The sequence below is a fragment of the Colletotrichum godetiae genome (assembly GCF_030913485.1).
Source record: "Colletotrichum godetiae strain CBS 193.32 chromosome Unknown BDP55scaffold_2, whole genome shotgun sequence".
Lineage (NCBI taxonomy): Eukaryota > Fungi > Ascomycota > Sordariomycetes > Glomerellales > Glomerellaceae > Colletotrichum > Colletotrichum godetiae.
The window spans coordinates 2,050,638-2,071,985 of record NW_026851250.1 but is presented as its reverse complement, the minus strand read 5'-3'; the positions used below and the strand labels follow the sequence as shown (position 1 = coordinate 2,071,985).

Sequence of the window (21,348 nt, the reverse complement as noted above, 5' to 3'; positions counted from 1 at the left end):
ACCGCCCACAACGCGGGACGGGCCTTAATATACATACTTGGATTCCTCAGAATAAAAGACTCGGGCAACACCCATAGGCGCCTTGCGTGTTGTTGATTTGCCCAAAATGTCCCAGTGGCTCTGCGGCACAGCCTTATGGCCCGCGCCGCCGCCGGCATTCACGACAGCACATGTTCCTCAACATGAATAGGAGCCATGGCTTCCCAGCGCGCCGGACTTTTGGCTGCTTCGGTACGACCCACATTGCGCAATGCGAGGGCATCGACGCAAGGGTGGCAGAGTAAGAGAGACCGTTGGAGCAGATGTGGCTGCACGGCGCATGCGCGGGAGCCACACTTCTCATCCCTTGCCTATCCTCACCTCTGCAATTAGAAAAAAGTTCCGGATCTTTGGTCCTGGTTGGTGGCTTTACGAGAGTTACCGTGGGGGCCGTTTCCCTCGTGCCTCTTGTTCGCCCGAACATCGCCAAGGCTTTCACTTTCCCATAAGAACCACCCCAAGATTGACGTGCAGCGAACACCAAGACAGTCGGCGTAAGTTCCGAACAACACCAAAGAGGAAAGAGAGCAGAGGGTATCAAGCATAAGATTAGCAGAACCAACAGTCGCATGGCAAAACTGCCCATCCCATGGGTTGGATCTGCATGGAAAAGAGAGGGAGAGACACCAAAACCCCTGCCACGTCGGGCCGGGTTTACGCCTCTTCGTTTCCGTGGGCTGGAGCCGAGCGAATGAGAAAATTCCAACGTCAGCTTCGCATCAGCTTCCAATGCTACTTTGGATGCTCAGAGGATGGGAGTGTGGGTTCCAAAACAAAGGAGAATAATTATCGCCCGCCCAGCCCATCCACTCACAGCCTTTCCAGCGCAACGTTGAACGAGGCAGGGGAAAGCGCCCAATCCGATCGCGTAACTAGACACGGCTTGAGCGCTACATAGGCAAAATGCCAGGAACGGCGCGAAGCGCGAAGCGGGAATATGAAGGGGAGCCCGAAGGCCAAGAGACTTGCTAGAGATAAAGCACCTTTTCCCGGCTCTCCGTATGTATAGGCTGACAACTGCGTTTTTGATTAGGCATGATTATGCGGATTGCCGACTTCAAAAGTTCAGGCCGACGAGAAGTGACGAGTGCAAGTGTCTTTCGAACCTTCGTTGCAGGCGACGAACTTCGCCTTGCGTAACGATCCTTGCAGGATGCAGATGCAGTTCGTCGCCATCATCGTTCGGGAAACCTGTGATTCGGGGAGCGTATGGCATGCGGTCAAGGCCTCGGCGGGCGGAAATTCGTCTATTTTGTCTCCTTCGAGTGTGCCTCCCTGAGAGCTGTTACTCTGCTGAGCGCCCACGGTTTAATCTACGTGAACCTCGTGTTCACGTCCCATCCTCGCCTGTTGCGACATTCCAAACGTTGACACGCGCCATGTGGTGACTCGTGGTGTCCGGTCGTGTGGGTTACACACGTTGCCAACCCGCGTGCGAGCCTCGTGGGACTCCCTGTCCTACCCGAGCCTACCCGTATGAGAATTTGACGGAACGAGCCATGAGTGGTTACTTGCATCGATGGCCTCGGGGACCGGGTGAGAGGGAAATGAGACTCAATTCTGTACTATGAACGAAAGGTCAGACATCAACATTCCCTCCATCCTGCAACATCGGAGCCCGAAAGCTCGAATCTGAGGGAACTATATATTGTGTATCAAATTCGAATTCGCAAGCGCGCCCACAAGGTAGGACTGGCGATAGCGCAGAAGCATTGTCGTCGTCGCTACCTCGGTTCAACACGCAGTCCCGGCGATGGCGTAGCAGCACTTTCGCGGTCGAGTGGCGAATATCTCGAACGACGGCGTATCTAAACACGTATGGGGTATCATCAAAATGCAAAAAAACGTAAACGGAAAAAGCTCCCTCCACCACAAAATTGTTGCGTTTGTTTCCAAACCATCCACCTTCCTCTTCCTCCCCCCCCCCCTTTTTTTTTTTTTTTTTTTGTATCCCATGAGACGGACCATATTGCGATAGCGTAGTAGCATTGTCACCAGTCATCGCCTCCACTCCCGTGCGCCATTTCCCAGCGATGGCGTAGAAGCACTGTCGCCGTCGAGGAATCCAGCCTCATTTCCTGCCGCTCTTCGCCTGTAGCGCGGTGAACCAAGACCTTCCCCCGGATGAAAAGCATATGTAAACTTCGTATGGGCGTTGTATCGTAAATGATCGAGTGTGAAAAATGTATTAAAACGGAATGCGTGTAATTAGCACAAGAAGATAACAGCAGGTTGAGCTGCGTCGCAGACGGGGCGTTGTGTAAGTTGTCGGGTAGGAGCCACAGGCGGTTGTTGAAGCTTCCGGAGCAGCGTATGTTCCGGGTGGTTGTCGGCTCAACGCCCCAAGATGGAGACCCATTCAGGCGTCCTGGTTTTGGTTGGAACGGGGAAACAACTTTCCAAAGCCTCGCTGCCGGGCCTCGCGTCTTGCAGCGCCGTCCTCAATCTCACTAGAGGAGTCGAGGTTCGAGATCTTGCTCACCGGCTTGTTGCCGAAGACCTTGAGCAGGAAGAACATGGCGAAGCTGCTAACGATGCTCACGCAAAGGATGCCGATCATTGCGTAGTTACTGCGACGGTACTGATACCGACCCTTGGCGGCATCCTCTGGCCATCCGGTGTACAGAGCGTAGGTCGTGACAATGCTTCCAAGGTTGCCAAGGCCGGACACCAGGGCAGTCGCAGCTGCAACACCGACCTCGCCGTGGCGGCGTTGGAAGATCTCGTTCGTCCATGTCATGCAGTTGGGGACGGTGGGGCCGAGGCCAAAGCCGACCATCAGAAGACCGCCGTACCGGGCCCATCCGTTGTCGAGGGCAAAGGTTACGACGAGCAGACCGGCGATCTGAAGGCAGACCGCAGCTGAGAAGATGAAAGGTCGGTAGCCGTGGAATCGGTCTGAAATCGGCATCATGATAAGAATCGCAATCAAGTCCATCTGCATCTTGTCAATTACCGTCCACCCGAGGAAATTCAAGGTACTTACGATCCAGATTGGAGCAAAGAGTAAGCTGACTTGGATGCTCGTTGCCGTAGGCACAATGGAGCGGATGATGACAGATCCATAAAGTTGAGTACCGATTCCAACACCAACGACGCCAAAGTACATGAATGTCAAAGGCCATAGACGCCAATCGATCAGCACCTGCAGCAAATCCCTCATAGTCCAGGGTCTAGGATGGTAGACCCGTCGGAGGTCATTGTAGTGAATAACAGCGTCCTGGCCGGAAAGGGCTTCTGGGGTTGCCGGGAGCCATTTCAACCAGCTTGAGCGCTGGCGCTTCTGTCCCGGAGGAAGAGGGCGATCGGGAAGCCACCAAAGGAGGCAAAAGCCAAGAACTACAGCTACCAGACCGTAGATGAGGAACATCCAGCGGAAACCAACGAGGCCTCCCAAACCATCCATGAGTTGAAAGCCAGCAGACACAAGGCCGACCACAGCAGCAGAGAGCTGGGCAGCAGTGAAGTACATGCCGATTCGCTTACCCGTTCGAGAAGGCGGGTAGAACAAGGTGAGGTAGTACGACATTCCAGGCCACATGCCTGCAATCACAACACCGAGCAAGAAACGCAGAAGCCTGGTAGAAAGGTTAGCTCTGACAAGGACTGCCATTGGTCTTCAACATACTTGACACTCCAGGCGCTCTGCACGGCGGCGAAGCAGGTTCCAATGATACCAGTGGCAATGACAATGCGAGCCATCCAGATGCGAGGGCTCAGCTTGGCCATGACCAGGTTGGAGGGGCAGTCGAAGATGACATAGGCCACGTAGAAAAGAGCCAAAGCGGTCGAGGTGTCTTTGGCTGTCAAACCAAGGACGGACATCAAGTCATGGCCCTGGGCGGCATTCATGGTCTGCGCGATACCAATGTTGGACCTGATGGCCGAGCAGAGAAAGTAGAGCGTCCAGAATGCTATCGACTGTTAGTCCCACGGTCTCATTGGTGAGCAAGATGGGATGGTTACCTGGAATGATTCGAAGGTCGAGTTTCCTAGATGGTCGTCAGCTTCATCGTCGGACGCAATTGACAGCGGCCGAAGGTTTACATGCGTACCTGTAGACCCTCTCGACCGTTTCGATATCGTATTCTTCCTGCTCCTGATGAGATGGCCCGCCCCTTGGCTCCATCGTGGACGATCTAGCTGGCGTGCTGTACTCGGTGGGCTGTTTGTCATCGGCGCCATGCGCCCCCTCGTGTATGTGAGCCATACTTGACCAAGAAGCAATGGAAGTGCCTGCTACGAGTCTTTTTTCTGGCCACTCTCACGGACAAGTATTTGAAAGACAATTGGCAGTCTCGGCGCTTGGAGTCTGGTTTGAGTCTTTTGAACAGTAAACGTCGCACAAGCGAGCAGGGTAGCTTCGCGATGGTGATCAGGGTTGGTGAAGTTTTTGTTTTTCAGGGTGAGCGGACATCACAGGTATTTTTAAGGCGTCACTTGCCGACAGGCTGGGAACTTGGAGGGGCACATCGGAGCTGATAGTGGATACCTCCGAGGAAGCAGCTAGAGCCGTCTTCTTCAGGTGGTTCTGGCCTAGCTGCACTAGCAGATCTGGGCAGCCAGTCTCCCAATGGACCCAAGGGAGGAATTTGCTCTCAGAGACTCAGAAACCACCTTCTTCTCACTCTTTCATCGGCCGTTCTCGCCCAACAGAAATGGGGCTCCACTCCGGGTGGCAGGATCAGTGTGCAGTTTGCGGTGCGATTGTCGGTGGCCCGCAGCGAAGCCCACATTGCCGAGCCTCAGCGACTCCGGACTCGGTCACTAAACTGAGTCCAATCGTAGCGCCGTGACACCGACTCCAAGTCGGGTCACGGTGACATGAATCGACGTGAATCAGACCAAGATGGGTAAAGTCGTAGATGACTAGCTATAGTCTACGATAGAAGATGGCGGGAAGAGAGCGATTTATATGCAGTCAAAGCGTCGGGTTTACTGTCAATCTCTTAGGTGTTCTAATATTTGGAAGAGAAGAAGACACCGCATTTCATGTTTGTCAAGCCAGTGTTCATAGAGACTAAACACAAGTATGAGAAAGGGTACTTGCAGATGAAGTAGCTGTTGCAACGATTAGTGGCTGAAGATGCGAGTAACCAGATAGTGGTGGTGGTGGTGGTGTTGGTGGCCGCTCGTACAGAAATGGATGGTGGGGTAAATCCAAAGTGGTCGAGCGTCGCTTCAACCTCACAACTCCAGGTTCACCTTTGACGCACAGGAGCACCGGAATATCGCAAGCTTCGTCGTCACTTAGCGGTCTGTGTTGAAATTATCTTGAAATTTATCACCTATAGATACGTCCATCAGTATCGGATGCTTGGTGGACAATGCCATGGGCTGTTACAGCCTTAAGGCATCAATCAAAAAGGTTTTGGCCTTAGCCTTCAGGAGTTGAGGGCAGATGCTCATCTCCTTCCCCCTTCTCCTCATCACAACCCCACTTCATTCAGTCTCGTGTCAATAACCACGTCGACTGCTCTCCTTTTCATGCGCGATGCTGAACTTATCGTAGTCTTCAACTCGTTGAAACCACACGTATATACATGGTCACTGACCTGTCTGCGATCCTTCGGGTTGTTATCTGCACGCTTCTCTTTGCGATATCACTGCCTGACTGGGTGCCTGTCCACACCCCCTCGACCTGCCTGATCGCCTGTTCGCCAACAACGTTGTCATCCCCACGACTGCCTCAAGACAGCTTTTATAGCTCGCAAACTCAATTCGTTGGCTGGTTGCTTCACCGAAATGGCTATAGATCCACCGCGAAGGAGTCCAGATCTATTTGTGAGCGGGGTAGCTCCCATCCTCACGTTGTGGCCGTCGTTTCATCACACCTGCCAACCGTGAAACGAGTCATCGGTGAACGTGACGAATAGGCTTCTAGACGAATAGGCACTCGCTTATGGCCAGGAGCTAGCATGAACAGAAGCTCTCGACGACCTCGACGTGTGGTACGCGGACTATTCGAGCACCAGCATGCGCGATGCCATAGGATGACGACTGTGCTCCCAAAGAGGGAGGTGATGTGGCCGATGGCAACGATTCACGCGTTCGCGCCAGGTCCAGACGCGCGAGTGCGAAGAACGGCCTCATGCACGCAGCGTCTACCAATAGGTAGGCTCACGATATGGCCCAGTGACCAAGTGGACACGGTCTTGTTGTGTACTCTTTCACACTGACGTCTCTCATGCGGGTATCTCGCCCACTGGCTTGATGCCTAACTACCAAGACCAACATTCGCCTACTCACGCTAAGCATCTTTCTAGAGATGATGTACGATGAAAGTTGATGGCATCAATGTGTCTGCTCGCAATATTCTCTGATTACACAGTCATCTATCGTCCTAGCCAACGAGTGTTGGAACTTTGCCGCTGGCCTGCTGAACGGCCTCACTGAGGCTGTGTGTGAATATCTACTTCTATCTCTGTACCAAATCTCACTCTAGTGCGGCTCAGTTACGAAGAACTACCAATCGTCTTCGAGGGAATCGTGGGTTCTGGGCCGTAGGATCTCCTGTGAAAGCCTTCCGTAAGCCATAGGTGAGTCTTTGAACCCAATCTCAGCTATACACTTCCAAGATATTACCTGAAAGGACTGACCGGAGAATCCTGAGCTTTAGCAGATGATAATGGGACAGCTGAATTACCAAGACGATCAGACCCCTGCGCTGGCAGCCTTGGAGGCCAACCCAAATGCGTTTCCGTGTGACTCACGAAACAGGCGTGACAGGCACCTCAACCACAGTTTGACACCATCACCAATGATTTGGATGTCGAGGCTTGCCGCCTAGACCGACCTGGCAAGCATATAATGTTCCAGATGTCTCTCAAGGTATGATTTTACAGAACCCCTTCTCAGCTGAAGTATATCGAACATTGGATCGAAGAAGCTAAAGACATCTCCTCAAAAGTTGGTGGGTTCCCTCACATGCTATCCGCATAAGCATTCAGCTTCTGCCTTCAGCGCCACGTCAAACAAGGAAAGGTGGATACCTTTTGGTGGCTGGTGGCGAGCAAGGATCATCACGTGGATCTAAGCTGAATAATCCAAGTCCATGCTCATGTGGCTGACGCAGCTTGCTAACCAGCTTCCACGTCTTCAGCCAGATTTTTCAGGCAAACTGACTTTTCTGCCTTCGCAGCATCGGAGCTCATCACCTGCAAGCTTGACGAAGCGACGCGTTATCAAGTAACCGCAGTCGCAACATCCCTCACTGCGGAGATTCTTTCATTTCTTTCCTGCCGACTCGTTATCTGTCGTTTTTAGTGCGGTTTCCCGCAAACGACCCGGAAGTCGCGACTTCTTTCTCGATCACGACATCCTCCGATCATCGTTCTTCCCATAGCAAGCTTCATTAAGCAGCCACCGGATTCCCATTCAAGATGAGCGTCGTCTACGAACCTCGGAATTTCATGCACGATGGCTCGTATCCTCCCATCGGCGACCACGATCACGACCATGTTCTCGATCAAACTGGGCAGTATCAGGCGTCCGATGTCCCGGACCTCGCCTCCTACAATCCGACGTCCTCGATGCTCGGCGACGACCGGTCTCTGATGCCGGACGGTCTTGACGATACCTCCGTCGGCGTCCCAGATGCGACGCGACTCGATCTTTCCGCACCTCCCACTCTTGCGTCCCTTCCTTCGAGTCTTCCTCCGGCGCTGCCCGAGCCCTTGCCATCAAACAATAAGGACGAAGGCGAGGCCTCGACTCCTACATCGAGAGTCAAGTGCATACCAAAGCCCGAACGCGAGGTGACGAAACAGCCCGATGGAAAGTTCTACTGCACTTTCCCGGGATGCACGGAAGAGACGCAAATCTTCACTCGGAAATGCGAATGGAGGTAAGTGATGCAAACTCCGAAGCTCTTGCCACTTTGTCATGATGCTGACCAATTCTTCTTCGTAGCAAACACATGGACAAACACGAGCGACCCTACCGATGCGCAGCCGAGGGTTGCGAGAAGCTTCCCGGATTCACCTACTCCGGCGGTCTTCTCCGCCACGAGCGCGAAGTCCACGGCAAGCACGGCGGTCCAAAGAACACTGTTAACTGTCCACATCCGAATTGCAAGCGTCATACCGGCAAGGGCTTTTCGCGACAAGAGAACCTGAATGAGCATCTCCGACGAGTACACACGAGCGACGGCTCCAGCACGGTTCAAGAAGACATCCAAACCGGTAGTGACGGTGACAGTGACAAGGCCATTGGATTCGGCGCGGGAAGCAAGCGGAAACGCTCCCGAAAGGGTTCTGACGCGGGACTCGATGAGCTGCGCGAGGAGATCAAGCGCGTGCGCATGGAAAATGAAGAGCTGCGCCAGCAACTCGACAGACAGGGTCAGCACAGCTTCGCCATGATGTCGCAGATTGCGGAGCTCCAGGATGCGCTGCGGACGAACCTCGATCCGTCCGGGCTCGGCGCTCCCACCGCCACGATGTTGTGACAATCAGAATCAACGCCTGCGCCCCTTCCCGAAAGCGACAGCTTCCTCCCGAACTTCCCGCTACGGCGTTACGACCACACCACCACACCTTAACTCAATCCCCGGCGGCCACGACTGACAGTCTAGGCTGCCACATTAAATCCCCGCGTCCTCGAATCGACTCGACACCTCACCGCATACACCACCACACCACGTACACACTATTACGACACACGCATCGACGAGGCGTTCTAGAGCAGAAAACTGCTTTTTCATGATCCATACAATCCGTTTTGTCTCTTTTGGCCGTGGTCACACGACGCCGTGTATACTTTTATCGGCATGGGTAATTCAACAGAAAGGGGTAACCAGGCGTTTTACGGGACAATCAACACTCGACTTTTTTCTTTTCCACGGCTTTCTACGGTGGCGAAGAAAGCCCAAGGACGATGACGACTACTTTTTGATATCCCCTCCTCCCCTTCACTAATGCAGAGCGTTGTGCAGAGGGACACAGAAAGATGGAACAAAAAAAAGAAGAGAAATACCACATGTTTTTTTTTCCGGCGTTTATTTACCACACCTTTTCTTTTTCTCTTGATGGCAAATGGTAGATTGTACATTTCCCCTCTCCTCAACTCACGCCTCCTCCCTTCGCTTCTCAGGTTCTTCTCAGCACCAAACACAAATCTTGTAATTCTACTATCTTGTATTGCGAACGAACAGTCACTTTTTTAAGTGCGTAGCACCATAGACGGGACGGATGACCTTTGATGATAGCATGGTATCCCTCCAACCCCCATAAATTAAGATGAAACTTCTCTTCTCACCCTCCAAGACGATTTGAATTACTTCATCCCAACATGTGAATATTTGTTACTGGGTGACTACTGTCTGGCAGTTTTCGACGCATAATCTTTGTTGGGTGGTGGACAGGATGACGTAAGTCGATTTGATTTAGGTGCTTTACGCGTGAGGCCAAAAAAAAAGGAAGCTGTACACGTTCACCGTGTGAGAAAAGTTGACTAGGGACGCGTTGTCACATGTGGCTTTTGCCTGAGGCAAAGCACTGAGGCAAGCATGGCCGGCAGGGGTGCGGTTGCAGGATGCACGAGTGACGATCATCGCCAGCTAAAGTAATAATATCCTTGACTCTCCCTACCGATTCAAAATGCAAACTGTGCTCTACGAGTATAGCCAAAATGGCAGAGTCGGTTGCCAGGCTTTGGGAGATCATTACCCAACGTTACGCATCTCTTGATGCAGAATTGAAATGAAGGCAGGAGGGGGAGGGAATGGGGATGACTCTCAGAACTCTGATTAAGACGCACGAAAGACTAGGATATTACTCAGGCAAGGGCGGAATACACTTTGCTTGGATATCAATTCAGGTCTACCTGTACTCTTACAAAACCCCGAGCTCAAGTGGCCCTCGAATCTATGTAAAGAAAAAGAGTCCTTAAATTCTACACCTGAGACTTGAACCTCTTCTGACGCTTATTTTATGTAGTGGATTTCCTCCCAAGCATATAAAGCCGGAGGAAAAAAACCACCACATAGAATAAGCGTCAGAAGATATTCAAGGTCTACAGAGCCTAGAATTTTCGACCTCTCAAGCAAAACCTAGTCGTAGACTCTCGCCCCGAGAAAGAGAGAAAAAACACTTATGGACACACGAGGATCTAGACCTCAAACACATCACCCACGCCCTCGGAGCCGCCCCGCCGGTTCTCGACGAGGTCCAGCCTCCACCCCTCCCAGTTCTTGAGCGTGCGCTTAATCTCCTTGATGCGCTCGAGACGCTTCTTGGCGTCCTCTTCCTGCGCGCGGCGGAACGCGTCCTCGTCAAAGTCCATTTCATCATCGTCGAGGAGCAATTCGTCGTCTCCAGTGCCGGTGAGGGCGTTGATTCCGCTCTGAAAGAAGTCCCCGATGCCACCGCCGGCCCCGGCTTGCTTCCTCTGTGCTGAAGGCGACGTGCCCCGGCTCCCGCCGAGGTCCACATTCTCGAAGCTGGGGCTGTTGAGCTCGCGGCGCTTCTCCTGCCAATGCCCGTGACGGAGCTCGTAGACCTCGGCTTCCAGGTCGCGGACCTTCTTCTCGAGGCGCAAGCGCTCCTCGTTCTCGAGCTCGTCGACGCCATCGTCATCCAGACCACCACCGCCCTCGGTGGATTTACGGCTCCGCAGCCTCGTGTTCTCGCTTTCGAGGCTCTCGACCCGCGCCTTGAGTTCACTGACCTCCTTCTCGGCGCGTTCCTTTTCCTTCCGCAACGTTTGAGTCCGTGAGTCCTGCTCCTTGTGTAGTGTGGTAAGCGTTGTAACCTTCTTCTCCAGGCCGTCCGCCTTCTTTTCGGCCTCCAGCCTGGCATCGATCGAGTCAGCGAGATCGTGCTCCAAACTGCGGAGCTTCGTCTCTGCGCTCGTGCGCTCACTACCCTCACGGACAGCCTTCTCCGCCGTACGGTCAAGGTTCTTCCGCAAGTCGGTGAGTTCTTGCTGTGCCTTGGTGGCGGCCTTTTCAGACCGCGCGAGCTTCTCTTCCAAAGCCGCAATCTGCTCCTTTTCGGAAGACGTGCCGCTGGTCTGGCGATCAACTTGTGCGCGTAGCTTTGATATTTCAATCTCCATCGACTCGATCGTGGCGGTCTTGGAGGCAAGCTGAGCCTCGAGTTCGGCAGGGGGAGAAGACATCGATACCGAAGGCGATGATCCGTGGCGGCCGCCTGCGCGAGAGGCTTGTTGCTGGAGCTGAGAGTTCTGGCGCTGAAGGGCCTCGATTTCGGACTTCTATTTAGCAGTTTGTTAGCAGCCCTTTCAGTAAGGCATGATCTTAAGTTGTGATGCTTACTAGGTTTTCGACTTGGCCGTCCGATCCGCCCTTGCTCTCGCCCTCGGTTTCACGCAGATCAGCCAGCTCCTCCTCGGCCTTCTTCCACCTCCTTTCTGCATCGGTGGAGTCCTTGGCTAGACGCTTGTTCTCCTTCTCGAGCTCCTCTATGCGAGCATGTTGCTTACGGTAGATATCGGTGGCAGTCTCGCCTTCAGGACCCTCCGCGCTGGGCGATAGAGGGCCGTTGCCGGCGGAGACGGACCCTTGTCGAAAGGACGCAGAGCGGAGCTTCGACTGTTGAGCTAGTGAAGGCTGAGACGCGGTAGGTGATCCTGGCTGTTCCGCGACAGCTTCCGCGGCTTCCTGCTCGTTTTCTTTTGTGTCTTCGGTGGCAGGGTCGGCGGGCGTCGTGGGTTCGGCTTCGGCGTCCTTTTCTTTGGAGGCGCTGGGTTCTGCCGCTGTTGGCTCAACCTTTTCCTTCTTCGATGAGCCGGCAGCCTTTTTTGTTTTCTTCTTCTTCAACTCTTCCACCTAGCAAGCTGTGAGTAATAGACCAGTGGTCGCACCCTGAGTAAACCTACCCTCTTTCTGGCGGCGGCCAGCTTTTCGGCCTTGGCCTTCTCCTCGGCGTCGGCCATGATGGAGGCGACCGGATTCGATTGTGTCGTGAAGAGAAATGGAGCGAATCGTGGAGGTCGTCGCAAAGGCTAGGGCGAAGACGTAGATGTCGTGGGAAGATTGAGTGCGGAATGTAAGGATGGATTTTGGGTGTGAATTGAATGCTTCAGCCTCGAGCCCAGGAGCTTAGCTGTCCACTCGTGTTAGGAACCAGCCACATTCCACCTGCACTCATCCGTAGTGTTTGTGGTTGACAGGGGGCCACCCCCCAATGACGAAGCCAGGCGCAACTGCTGGGCGTGGAGTGTGCTAAACATACAGGGGCCACCCCCTCCTGTTCTGATGAACTCCCTTCTTGCCTTTTGGACGACGTCGAATATTGCTTCAACCTCCAACACCTTAATTCAACTGTGATGAGATCCGACTTCACTGGCAGCCATCTTACTCGTTCAGTGAAGATGACTTTGCTGCAATATTGGCCCATCTAGAGTATGGAGCTACCACAGATAACCTACCTTTACAGCAGCACCTAGGCATCAACAAGACTAACATCGTCTCGCCACTGGTGATTAGCAGGATGCAATCATTGCTCCGAGTCAATCAACATGTCGTTCATGCCATTCTTATGGATCCTATCGAATGAGAAGATGAATACATCGAAACAACAAATAGCAAAAAGTCAACATATCTCCAAGCGGGCCTGCTGCCGTCTGACCGACGCGACGAACACCCTCCATCCCCCTGCACATCCTTTGGCCCACCCGTCCGTCGTCTTTTAATGCGTTGGCGCCTTACATCGCCCTCTCAGTGTCCCAATCGCTCAAACCTTTGCTCTCGGGCACCACCTGATTGGCAAAGTCTCCCTCGTTTCAACTGCGCTGATGTCCAGTTGGCACCGGCCCAGCGTCCGAAATGGATGCAAGTTGCATCTCGACCCCCAGTGACAAGACCCTGTCGTGCCTGTCTACCTGCCAGCGCGGGAACGCATCGAGCCAGGGGGCAAGGGGGGTTAGAGGGGGGTGAACGTCTCGTTCGCTCTTTCGTTCCTATGAAGGACGTCCGCCCTGCTCTACAAGGAACGACATAGCTTATTCAAGATGATTGGAGGTGCCGCGGTAACAAACGACCCGAGCACAATCATGCAGCTCAAACATTAAAGCATGTTGAGAGCTGACATATTCTCCAGAACATGTCCTCCTCAACTCCCGTCCACCCTCTCAGCTTGTGCTGGAGGAAGGGAACAGAGAAACGACGGCAAGGTGCCATGGGGCAGTGTGTATCCAGCAGCAATGCCGGCGCTGGTAGCAGCGATGCCGAGAGGTCTGACGCTCGCTGTCAAACTCCCGGCTGCCAGAGACTCTGCGATCCAGGGTCCAGATCACGATACTGCGCTCAGCATGCCGTCTGTAGACGGCAGGGATGCGCAAGGCCTCGATACCGCAAGGGCCCATATTGTCAGGAACACCTGTGTAAGTGTTCCACCAGGCTGCCTCGGCCCCTCAACAACGTACGAGTTCTCTCTGACTTCAAGACCAGATACGTGTCGAGTCTCCAGGTGTCCTAATAGCCAAGTCAGACTTGACGATGCGCGATTCACCAACCATTTATGCTGGGACCACCAACCCACCGAAGTGCAGGATGCGTACCTGCTCGGATACATGTTTGGCGGAGAAGATGCCCACGCGACAAACGCGAACGAGCCTCAGCAACAACAGCAACAACGCAGCAGGCGCAGGCGCTCTCGCCAGAAGCCAAAGTCCACTTCGGCCGGAATGCAACCTGCAATCGTAGCCGAACCTCGAGAGCAGGCGTCCGAAGATCCCGCGTCAAGCTCAGATGATGACGATGTTGTAGCCACAGCTCATCAGCTCTCAACTATTGGGGAGGAACCGGAAAGAGAGGACGTCGTGCGCTCAATGCGGAAACCTCGACAGGAGAACCCAGAAACAGCGCCGGGAACACCAATCGCTCGTCGCAGCCAGAAGACGGTTCACTTCGCGGACCCTCCCCCTCGAGCCTCCGCCACCGAGAACCCCTCCATGGAGACGGCGGCGGCAGAAGCCTGGGTAGCCGAGCCCCTTTCCTCGCCCACAGCAGCCCGCCTCCGAACCTCCCATCACCGGCGAAGCCTAGACGGACGGTCCGGAAATCGGTCATCGCCAAGGACATCTGGCAATCTCGCCGCCCCGACTGCAAATAACCGCGAGAGGCGTCACAGCACCGGCAGTGCCCCAAAGTCAGCCGACGTCAAGCGGGCGACGAGAACAAGGGCCAGTCGCTGAATCCTGTCCCTTGGGGACGAACAGGACGGGGTCACAGAGGGGCCCTTGCAAATGCTGCACGAACCAAGCTTCGACATTGCGTCACAGCAAAGTCCCATGACACATTTCTCCCACCATATATCCCCTCGTTTCTTTATCGTCAATGGTCATACGAGCCCGCTTTCCTATCACATTTCTTTGAAAATGGCCCCGGTAATCTCTTGGGTGGGGGTCCCATCTGGATGCAGACGCGCAAAGATAGGTAATGGTGCTAAAAAATACAGCGTAATTATCTCTCAACGGGCGGTAGAAGAGTTCCACCTCTGAGCGTCGGGCACGGCATTTGGCGGGGTAATGGCGGGGTACGGGCGCGAACAGGGTGCCCAGGTGCTGCAAACTACCTCACGCTGAACCACTGGACCACCACCACCATCACTACTGCCGCAAGCCCACAAGCCCGCGCCAAACCGCCCGCCTAGGTACTAACCAAAGCCTCGCCGTCTCTCTTCCTTCCCGTCCCTCCCTCTTCACCTTACTTGCTGATCTTCTACCCAATTCTGTCGCAACTCTCTACTTTACTCAATTCCCTCTCTCGGCATAAGATCGTCTCAGTCTCAAATTTTCCAGATCAGCAACAAGATTCCATCCCCGACCGGCGCAGCACATACGCCTGCCCGCCCGCCCGACAGAGCACCAAGCTACCGCCAACAATGGCCTCCCTTCCCTCACAACACCCGTCGCTGGCCCTCCACTTAACAGACCGCGCCCTCAACCCGATCCTGACCTCGGCGCACTCCCAATCCCAACTCGAGGCACTCACCTCCCTGACGACGACCTCTCTGACCGCCCACGCCGCCGCGAACCGCTTCTCCCTCGGCCCCGCACAGCGCATCATCGTCGAGCACGGCCCGGGCAGCCCCGTCGTCCTAGCCTCCTTCCTTAACGGCGCCGATGCCCTACCGAACTCAAGGGGAGAGAGCTCCGTTCCGTCAGCGTCAGTCGCGGCCAAAAAGTCCTCGTCAAGACCCGTATCTTCTGGTGTTGCCGGCGCGGCCCCGATAGCAGAGTCATCTTCAGCAGCGGGGGCGTCGGCGAGAGCGATACCCGAGACGGGCAAGCTGGGCGAAGAGCCAGAAAACGCGGCGCCGATGCTGGTCGGCATGGTAGTCGCGGCAACTGGCGAGGAAGCCATGGAGGCGCGCCGCGCCGCGGGTAGACTCGAGAGGGTGGGCAGAGAGTTCCAACGAGAATGGGCGGCCGAAGGAGGGACGGGCGACGCCGACGGCCTTGGTCGTTGAGATACCCTTATATACATGACGGAGGAGTTTCGCAGTTGGAACCGACTGGCGAACACAAGGGGAATGGTCAGATCGTAACAAAAATGGACAACAGTGTCCTTGGTGGGAGTTCAGTGATGCCCAGAAGGAGGCGTCATCGTGGCCTGGGAAGTCAAGCCGGGGCAGGGCATTTGGTCCTTTCATGAGGGTTATGAGCAACGAGATCATGGTCACATGGAGGACTCGGTATGGAAACCAAACCAGGCTACGGAATAGGGTGGTTAGGCGTACAGGAAAGCGCGAGTTCGCGTTAATCATAATCTTTGGATTTTTGACGGTCTCTCTATATACCGAGTTCATTTTCCCCGTTAAACGTCCGTCATTGCGTTAAAAAAAATAAGAACAATCGCCAATTAACCAATTTCTACCCATGGATATGAACGCTTTAAATGATCTGCTGGAAAGCACGGTTGAGAGGAGAGCGAACGTTGGGGACGTCCTTCCAGAAGTCGACGGTGGCGACCGCGCGCTTGGCGATGCCCTCGGGGGTGAACTCGAACTTCTACAGAGTGGGTTAGAATGACTGACTGACAAAAGTGAGATGGGAGTGATGAACTTGCCTTGTAGACATCCTTGTAGGGACCGGAAGCACCGAAGCGGTTGATACCGAACTGCTCGTGGGAGTATCTCTCCCAACCGAGGGTGGACATGACCTCGACGGACATGATGGGCTTGCCGTCGGGCAGGACGGACAGCTTGTAGTCTTTGGGCTGGGCGTCGAAGACCTCTGTGCAGGGCATGGAGACAACGCGGGCAGCGATGTTGTGCTTCTCCTTGAGGTACTTGACGGCATCAACGCAGATGCAGACCTCGGAACCGGTGGAGACGAGGGTAATGTCGGCGTTGGCGTCCTCGTGCAAGACGTATCCACCCTTGATACCCTTCTCGATGACGGAGCCCTCGAGCTGGGGCAGGTTCTGGCGAGAGAGGGCAATGATGGAGGGGGTGTGCTTGGAGGTCAAGGAGACGTAGTAAGCAGCGCTGGTCTCGTTACCGTCCGCAGGGCGCCAGACCATGTTGTTGGGCAGAGCGCGGAAGTGGGCGAGAGTCTCGATAGGCTGGTGAGTAGGTCCGTCCTCACCAAGACCAATAGAGTCGTGGGTGGCAACCCAGATGGCGCGGATCTGAGACAGAGCGGACAGACGGACGGAGCCGGCGGCGTAGGAGACGAAGTTAAGGAAGGTACCTCCGTAGGGGATAATGGTACCGTAGGCAGCGAGACCGTTCATGATGGCACCCATACCGTGCTCACGGACACCGTAGCGAATGTAGCGGCCGGCGTAGCTACCGAGGCCGGTAGCAGGGGCCTGGAAGTCAACAGCCTCCTTCCAACGGGTCAGGTTGGAGCCGGTCAAATCGGCGGAACCACCGACAAGCTCGGGGACGATCTCGTGGATCTTCTGGAGAACGGTCTCGGAAAGCTTGCGGGAAGCAATGGCGGGGTCGGCAGGGGTGTAGACGGGCAGAGACTTCTCCCAGCCCTCAGGGAGGTCACCCTTGAGGCGACGGCTGGTCCTTGGCCTCGGTGGGGTACTTCTCGCCGTACTTGGCGAAGAGCTTGTTCCACTCCTCTTCGGCAGCGGCGCCCTCGGCGGCGTGCTTGTTGTACAGGTCGTAGACCTCCTGGGGGACGGCGAAGGACTGCTCGGGGTTAAAGCCGAACTTCTCCTTGAGCTGCTTGATGTCGTCGGCCTTGAGGGGAGAGCCGTGGACACCGTGGGTGCCCTGCTGGAGGGAGCCGAAGCCAATGGTGGTTCTCAGCTTGATGAGAGTGGGCTTGTCCTTGGACTGCTGGGCCTTGGCAATGGCCTTCTCGATGCTGTCAAGGTCGTGGTCACCGTCGTCAACGATGAGGACCTCCCAGCCGAAAGACTCGTATCTCTTGACGACATCCTCAGTGAAGGCGACGTTGGTGTCACCGTCAATGGAAATGTGGTTGTCGTCGTAGACGGCAATGAGGTTGCCGAGCTGGAGGTGACCAGCCAGGGAAGAGGCCTCACCAGAGACACCCTCCATCAAGCAACCATCACCGAGGAAGGTGTAGGTGTAGTTGTCGGACACGTTAAAGCCATCCTTGTTGTAGACAGCAGCGGTGTGAGCCTGGGCAATGGCCAGACCAACAGCGTTGGAGATACCCTGACCGAGAGGGCCGGTGGTGACCTCAATACCGGGGGTGTCGTGAGCCTCGGGGTGACCGGGGGTGATGCTGTCGACCGTCTTTGGGGTCTGTCAGCAAATGGCTCATTTCTCACTCATTCATTGAGTCATGGTCAAACTTACGCGGAACTTCTTCAGGTCGTCGATGGAGACGCCGTAGCCGTAGAGGTGGAGGAGAGCATACTGAAGCATGCAGCCGTGTCCGTTGCTGGGAAAAGAGTCAGTCAATGGAATTCGATTCGTGAATTAGTAGCTTTGGCAGCGTGTATCAACTTACGAGAGAACGAAGCGGTCACGGTTGAGCCAGTTGGGGTTCTTGGGGTTGAACTTCATGAACTTGTTGAACAGAACGTGAGCGACCGGCGCCATACCCCTAGAGAGTGAATTGGTAAGCTTCTATTTCCAGATCCATAGTCCAATACGCGTAGTGTGGGTGCAAGACGTACATGGGCGCACCGGGGTGGCCGGAGTTGCTGTTGAACGTGGCATCGACCTGGGAAGCGCAGACTCGGTCAGTTTCTTGTCCTTTTTACAGATTGATGATGAGACGCTTTTCGGAAAGCTCATTGAGGCCGGCCAGCCCATTGCCTGATAACCTCGTCGCAGCATCGTGGATGATGGCGGTGGTGGTCTCAATGGCGGGGTAACGACAAATCCTCAACGAAGAAGCGCGTAGGCGGGGTAAAAATCTGGCGGGCGGGTGAAACTCACAGCGAGCAGGCGGATCGTGTTGATCGCCTTCCAGTCTTGTTCGGTGTAACCCATGATGTCTGATTTTCTTCCAAGAGTTTTTGATGTAGAACTCGATCAGGGGAAGAAGAGAATGTGATGTGAAGGAGGGAGGAAATTTAAAGGAGAGGTCGGAGGAGGAGGAAGAAGAAAATAGATGGGCGAGAAGGAGTGGGAGAGGAGGTGGTAATGTACCTCAGGTATTCCGATACAAGACAGCAGCACCTTTTGCCTCAGAACGTACCTCAGCAGTTCCGTCGCTGCGTATGTCGGCCGGGAAGGTAATTATTGAGCATCTAGTGGGGACCTGACGTGGGCGTGGACAAGGACCGGAGGGGGGGGCACATGGAGGGGTGGAGGGGTGGAGGGGCAGAGGGCGGACCAGACACAGACCACTGACGCCGCGGCCGGATTCTCTCGAGAACAACACGACACCAGACGAGACAAGCCACTGGGAGGAGAAGGAGGTCACCACACGGTGGGATGCTTGTTGCCGGGGGGTTTCGTTGCTGCCCACTCCAGGCACAGAAGTGAATTGGATTGGCATGAGGATGTTCTGTTTGGGTATACTGCACTTTCTCTGGATAATTTGGATTCCAGAATGGCCACGATACTTGGAGGTACCTCATAATCCAAAATAGCTGAGGTAAGGAAGCACGAACGTACCTACCTTAGGTAGCTCCTCCCCTTCTATTGCCAGTGCGGGAGAGGTACATTGGCTCGCTTGGAGCTTTCTACGTACCTTAAGGTACCTCAGCTCAGGTAGCTTGGCCTTACTGAGAGCTTTTTTTTTTTTTTTTTTGGCGGGATGCCCGGACTCAACATCAGCACCTGCCATGATACCTCCAACATTAAGCAGCAGCACATACTTCACTTGCTCCGGAGTAAGGTGCTTACTTGCCTTTGGATAACTGAGAAAGTCACTCATGTCACTTTTCGGTGTGTTCCACCATCGCCCATTTTGATCCATCACCCGTCATCCATCTTCACAATCACATGGAGTGGGGGGCCTTTTTCCAACGTGTCCCGCATCTCTTTATTGTCGCATCTCCAGTTTTTGGCCTTGGGAACGGGACACAGCACCTTCAGCTCGTCTCAAGTCTCAACAACCTCGTCGTCCGGCAAAAAAAAAAAAAAGCTGTGGGCTGACTGACTTGCGTCGATTTGTCCCATCTGCTGCCACCTCTTCTTGGCCTCTTCTGGCTTTTTTCGCCCCTCCCATTGCCTAGCCACACATCTTTCTCGTCCTTGTATTGGTGGGCTTTGTCGGTACAACCGCAGACCGCACTCTTTGCTCTCATTATTACCCGTCGATGGTCGACCTGTTTCCATGGACCATTCCAATTCACCCGGCAACCCCTGGAAGGCAAAAATGTCCGGCCTTCGACTCCCAATTCCCTCTCTGCCGCGTCCCGACCTCGGTGTCCGGGCTATCCCATCTCGACGAATCATACCGCACTCGGCGCACCAGGTTCAACCATATCTGCACACTGCCACCAGCAGTAAGTCCACCGCCATTGGAACACACTCACTCAGCGCCCAAATAGCATATCAACTGTATCACATTTTCGACTGTGACGTATCTTACCCCCATGAACTGACTCTCGATTCCTTCCAGAAGCTCGCTCGTTGCCCGTATTGACTCGCGCGAACAATGGCATCTATGGATCATGGAGACAGTCTGTCGTCATAATGCCCACATAGCACAACCGCTTCACCTGGGTGTCTGGGTCTCCTTCGGTATCTGCCACGACCTGGCAACGTCGGCTTGCCCTTGAGGAGGGTCTTGACTAATCCGTGGAGATGGCTGCATCTTTTGGGTATCTCCGGCCCACCCTATCGCCTCTCCAGTCTTTCCGGCCAGTAGCCTCGCGCTATTTTATTCACTCACGATGTTGCGTCGCCGTCGGCCATAGGCCCAGCGTGTGCCGGACTTTAAGCCTCGTCCAAGCAGATGACCCAGAGAGAGCCAAGCGCCGAAAATATCCTCCCTACGCCCTCCGTCGCCTCCATTTCTCTCGCTCGCGTTGTTTCAAGCCGGCGACGCGGATAAGCTCTGGCCCCTCCGATACCACCTGGTCCACCCTGGCATCGCCTGGCTTGACTTCTTTTGCTGAGCATCAGATCCAGTCATGTCAGTGGACCCTGACTGCATGATGACACCCCTCGCGTCTCCTATCAAATTTTTTTTTTAATTCACCGTTCGGTCGCAGGGCCGACTCGCAGGCTGCAGCCTTCTTCTGCTTGTATCCGTAGGCTGTAGAAGCAGCATCAGATACTACAGCCCCTCCGGCCCCTCTACGGGCGGGCGCCGTCTTGCATCGAGATGCGCGACCTCCGTTGATAATATCAAGGTCAGGACAGACCAGTATAGAATTCTGTACGGCCAGCGCGGCAGATTCCCGCGGAGGACGTCAACACACATTTATCGGCAGGTAGGTGTCCAGAACTGTTTGATGTGTTAATACCACAAAACATCGATATTCCGACCGACATTCCACGCCTCCAACGCCTCGGCATGTCTCAGTACGCAGTACTCGGGGCCGGTGGAATGTGTGCCGCAGATATTCAACGCCGTGATGCTCTATTTTCTGCGCCTCAATGCTTTCCTCTACGCCGTCCGAGACTCTCACACGCTCTGGGCGATGTGCCCCCCTCCGGAGCCGGTGAGCACGGGCCACCCGTCTGGGATTCGGCCAGTTTCGTATTTATCCGCGCAAATCAAGGCGGCCGCAGGCCCAAGCTCCCTTCTTCCCTGCGGATGACATCAAGCCACTCCACCCGCATATCCGCCGCTTCAAGCGACGTGTATCCGTTCACGCCGTTGTTGGTCGAGATTGAGCGGGAGAAGATGCGGAAAATTCTGTGGTTTCGGGTTTCGAGTTATCGAGACTCGAGAGCCATGCTTTGCCTCATTTTGAGTGAAATGAGTTTAGCCTCGACGGTG

General features: G+C 54.6%; 7 protein-coding genes across 7 annotated transcripts; 3 read left to right on the top strand and 4 right to left on the bottom strand.

Annotated features, from left to right (window-relative positions):
• Positions 1-46: 46 nt before the first annotated feature.
• On the bottom strand, positions 47-832 carry BDP55DRAFT_144674 (uncharacterized protein). The gene is made up of 2 exons (XM_060565573.1): positions 413-832; positions 47-350 (listed from the first exon to the last, which is right to left on the bottom strand). The coding sequence occupies exons 1-2, from the start codon at positions 623-625 to the stop codon at positions 159-161; spliced, it is 405 nt and encodes a 134-aa protein (XP_060436546.1). The 5' UTR covers positions 626-832; the 3' UTR covers positions 47-158.
• Positions 833-2,219: 1,387 nt separating this feature from the next.
• On the bottom strand, positions 2,220-4,362 carry BDP55DRAFT_144671 (major facilitator superfamily transporter). Its single transcript, XM_060565572.1, has 5 exons — positions 4,095-4,362; positions 4,006-4,031; positions 3,668-3,953; positions 3,026-3,617; positions 2,220-2,977 (listed from the first exon to the last, which is right to left on the bottom strand). The coding sequence occupies exons 1-5, from the start codon at positions 4,247-4,249 to the stop codon at positions 2,399-2,401; spliced, it is 1,638 nt and encodes a 545-aa protein (XP_060436545.1). The 5' UTR covers positions 4,250-4,362; the 3' UTR covers positions 2,220-2,398.
• A 3,059-nt stretch (positions 4,363-7,421) lies between these two features.
• On the top strand, positions 7,422-8,488 carry BDP55DRAFT_626328 (C2H2 transcription factor; the record flags this gene model as incomplete). The annotated part of the gene is made up of 2 exons (XM_060571620.1): positions 7,422-7,885; positions 7,951-8,488. 2 exons carry the CDS (start codon positions 7,422-7,424, stop codon positions 8,486-8,488), a joined length of 1,002 nt encoding a protein of 333 aa, XP_060436544.1.
• Positions 8,489-10,149: 1,661 nt separating this feature from the next.
• BDP55DRAFT_539512 (uncharacterized protein) lies at positions 10,150-11,937 on the bottom strand (the record flags this gene model as incomplete). Its single annotated transcript, XM_060568039.1, has 3 exons — positions 10,150-11,256; positions 11,318-11,830; positions 11,881-11,937. The coding sequence occupies 3 exons, from the start codon at positions 11,935-11,937 to the stop codon at positions 10,150-10,152; spliced, it is 1,677 nt and encodes a 558-aa protein (XP_060436543.1).
• A 1,244-nt stretch (positions 11,938-13,181) lies between these two features.
• On the top strand, positions 13,182-14,199 carry BDP55DRAFT_689698 (uncharacterized protein; the record flags this gene model as incomplete). The annotated part of the gene is made up of 2 exons (XM_060576769.1): positions 13,182-13,386; positions 13,454-14,199. 2 exons carry the CDS (start codon positions 13,182-13,184, stop codon positions 14,197-14,199), a joined length of 951 nt encoding a protein of 316 aa, XP_060436542.1.
• Positions 14,200-14,888: 689 nt separating this feature from the next.
• On the top strand, positions 14,889-15,476 carry BDP55DRAFT_626325 (uncharacterized protein; the record flags this gene model as incomplete). Its single annotated transcript, XM_060571619.1, has 1 exon — positions 14,889-15,476. The coding sequence occupies one exon, from the start codon at positions 14,889-14,891 to the stop codon at positions 15,474-15,476; it is 588 nt and encodes a 195-aa protein (XP_060436541.1).
• Positions 15,477-15,900: 424 nt separating this feature from the next.
• Positions 15,901-18,437, bottom strand: BDP55DRAFT_689697 (transketolase; the record flags this gene model as incomplete). Its single annotated transcript, XM_060576768.1, has 7 exons — positions 15,901-16,017; positions 16,076-17,024; positions 17,050-17,732; positions 17,796-17,880; positions 17,950-18,045; positions 18,119-18,165; positions 18,384-18,437. 7 exons carry the CDS (start codon positions 18,435-18,437, stop codon positions 15,901-15,903), a joined length of 2,031 nt encoding a protein of 676 aa, XP_060436540.1.
• Between the last annotated feature and the right edge of the window lie 2,911 nt (positions 18,438-21,348).

Coding starts and splice junctions, on each gene's coding strand:
- BDP55DRAFT_144671 (XM_060565572.1), bottom strand. CDS start 4,249: ATGGCTCACATACACGAGGGGGCGCATGGCGCCGATGACAAACAGCCC. Junction 4,032..4,094: donor ACGGTCGAGAGGGTCTACAG/GTACGCATGTAA, acceptor ACGACCATCTAG/GAAACTCGACCTTCGAATCA. Junction 3,954..4,005: donor CGACCTTCGAATCATTCCAG/GTAACCATCCCA, acceptor AACAGTCGATAG/CATTCTGGACGCTCTACTTT.
- BDP55DRAFT_144674 (XM_060565573.1), bottom strand. CDS start 625: ATGGGCAGTTTTGCCATGCGACTGTTGGTTCTGCTAATCTTATGCTTG. Junction 351..412: donor CGGCCCCCACGGTAACTCTC/GTAAAGCCACCA, acceptor AGGTGAGGATAG/GCAAGGGATGAGAAGTGTGG.